At 21.1% G+C, this 2,607-nt stretch overlaps 1 protein-coding gene across 1 annotated transcript; it reads right to left on the bottom strand.

The window, feature by feature from the left end:
* Window positions 1-889: 889 nt before the first annotated feature.
* ENU1_213300 (hypothetical protein) lies at window positions 890-2,074 on the bottom strand (the record flags this gene model as incomplete). Its single annotated transcript, XM_008862465.1, has 1 exon — window positions 890-2,074. The coding sequence occupies one exon, from the start codon at window positions 2,072-2,074 to the stop codon at window positions 890-892; it is 1,185 nt and encodes a 394-aa protein (XP_008860687.1).
* Between the last annotated feature and the right edge of the window lie 533 nt (window positions 2,075-2,607).

Genomic DNA, 2,607 nt, shown 5'->3' with positions numbered 1-2,607 from the left:
TAATTTATATTATTTTTGAAAACACAAACTTTTTTAACAATTAAATTTTTATATTAGATAAATTGAAGAATAGTGTAAAGGTCAGTAGTATTTCTTTGTTGTTGGTATTTTATTTGAAAACAAAAGTAAACTTCAATTAATGATATTGAAATTATTTGAATTTAATTGATCAAGTTTGAATTGTATAAAACATAGAATGGTTTTTATATACTCACAGTAGATAAATTGATTTTTTTTATCTTTTAACTTATAATGTTTATATGTTTTGTTTCTTTTACTTTACAAGTAAAAGTAAATGAAGTGTTTCTCATATTCATGGAAATTTAACATTGAATGAAGTAATGTTGTAAATCTATTTGGCATCACTTATTGAGAATTTCATTGGTTTTAGTTGTTTTAATGATTATCCAATATTCAACTATGTAAATCTATCGTTTAATTAAACAAAAAGATATTTTAAAAATATTTATCATTCATTCATTAATATGATTTTTTAAATTATCTAACCTACAATTTATTCTTAATTTGAAACATATATCATTAAAAACAAATTGAAAGAAAAAAGAATTAATGTTTAAGTCATATTTATTTGAGATTAATGTTTTTTCTCAAAATAACAAATATGAAGTTATTAATAATTGAAAATATAAGTTGATATAATGAGTATTAATAAATACTTTAAAAAGTAAATGCTTTTTTGAACGAATAAACTGACAATACAATTAAAAAATATGAAATAAATACATAATTATTCTATTAAAACTAAATCTTTAAATTAGAATAATTCAATTTTATTTAAAATTAAATAGAAATAATAAACTTCTTTTATTTAAAAAATATCATTTTATAAAATTAAAAACTATAAAACATATTGAACTGAACTATTCTCTTATTTATCTTCTTCATAACTCTCATCCTCTTCTTCTCCAAAGAAAACTTCACTCCAAGGCATATCTCCACATTCTTTTTCTTTATCTTTAATGATTTGATTAAGTGTTTTCTTACTAATATTTCTTGGAATTCTTTTACAGTCTCTTAAATCAAATTTCTTTGCTAAAAACGTTTTATCTTCTTTTACTTCTAATCCACATGAAATTAAATCAGCAATACATTCTTCTTCGTCATCATACATTAATGCATCAACAACATATGATACTGGAATTGGTAATTGCATTACCCCAGCCCAACTAGAAAGAACTCTATGTCTCATATCAATAAGTCTCATCCTAAACAATGCATGAAATACAATTGATTCTAATGAAACAGGAAATACACTGTCAATAATTTTTTTTAATTTTCCATATTCCATCTTTTCAAGAGCATCAGCAACTCTAAAAGATTCAATAAGCATTTCTGAATTTTCTTCATTTATAATTTCACTTCGTTGAAGAGGACTTAATAATAATACACGTTCCATTTCATCATATTGTTCTCTTTCTAATATTTCATTAATTTCTTCTTCATTCATAATAGAATCTATATGTTCATATAAATGTTTTAATGTTAAAATCCATTGTTTTAATTGTTCTTTTGCAAAGTCATAATTATCACAATTTATTTGAAATGAATAAAATGAATAAAACATAATTGCAGCATGTGCAATATCAAAAATTAATGATGAAACATATTGTTGATGAATAATATCTGTATGAATAGCTCTTATTCTATCTGAGACATAAATAAATTTTTCATCAATAGAAATATTATCATATTGTTTATTATCCATAATATTTAATAAAAATATCATTGAATCTGCTAATGCTTCTTCTGTTCTATAATCACATGGTTGTTCAATATTTGCTCCTGTACTTCTTTTATATGGTTTAACAATTTTTGTTGGATCAGGAATACCTCTTTCATCAATTTCAAATGGTGCAAAATTTTTTGCATACAAATACTCTAATAAATCTTTTGCTCCACACATTTCATCAGTTGGTTTATTTGGATCTGCTGATGCTTTTGCTTGGTTAACTTCAGTAATTACATCTAAAACATCAGTTCTTTGAGGAACCCAATCTTTTTTATCAATTTCTTCAATGATTTTCTTTTCTTTGTCTCGTTTTTTAAGCTTCATAAACTTATTATTTAAATTTGTTGAAAATCACTCCTTTTTTTACCCTATATTTTTAACCCTCCTTTTTTTTTATTTTTTTATTTTTTTAAACTTTTTTGTTATTTTGTTTTTTTTTTAATGTATTAATTTTTATTTTTATTAGATATTGTATTTGTTCCTTTTTAATATATCCTCTTGATATTAATTTTTTTTTCTTTACACATTCTTTTAGAATTATAACTTAAGTTCTTCTAACATTATTATTATTATATTATTAATAACCATTATACTAAGTTTAAAAAAGGTTATTTCTTTTAATTAATTTATTATACTCTTTTTTTTAGAATCAAAGTTATTTTATCTTTATATAACATAATTATAATAACCTTGTAATTTATTTTATTTCATGACATTAATTAATTTGATCATTAATGAGATAATACTTTTCAAACAGAATTATTTTTTTAACATATTTAAGGTATTATTAAATTTAATAATTGATAATTAGTGTTATTAGAATCTACTTTATTATTAGAATATTTCTAAAATTAAAT

This window comes from Entamoeba nuttalli (genome assembly GCF_000257125.1).
Source record: "Entamoeba nuttalli P19 unplaced genomic scaffold asmbl_10163, whole genome shotgun sequence".
Classification (NCBI taxonomy): domain Eukaryota; phylum Evosea; order Mastigamoebida; family Endamoebidae; genus Entamoeba; species Entamoeba nuttalli.
The sequence above is the reverse complement of the archived record's forward strand: the minus strand, read 5'-3'. Positions and strand labels throughout refer to the sequence as shown.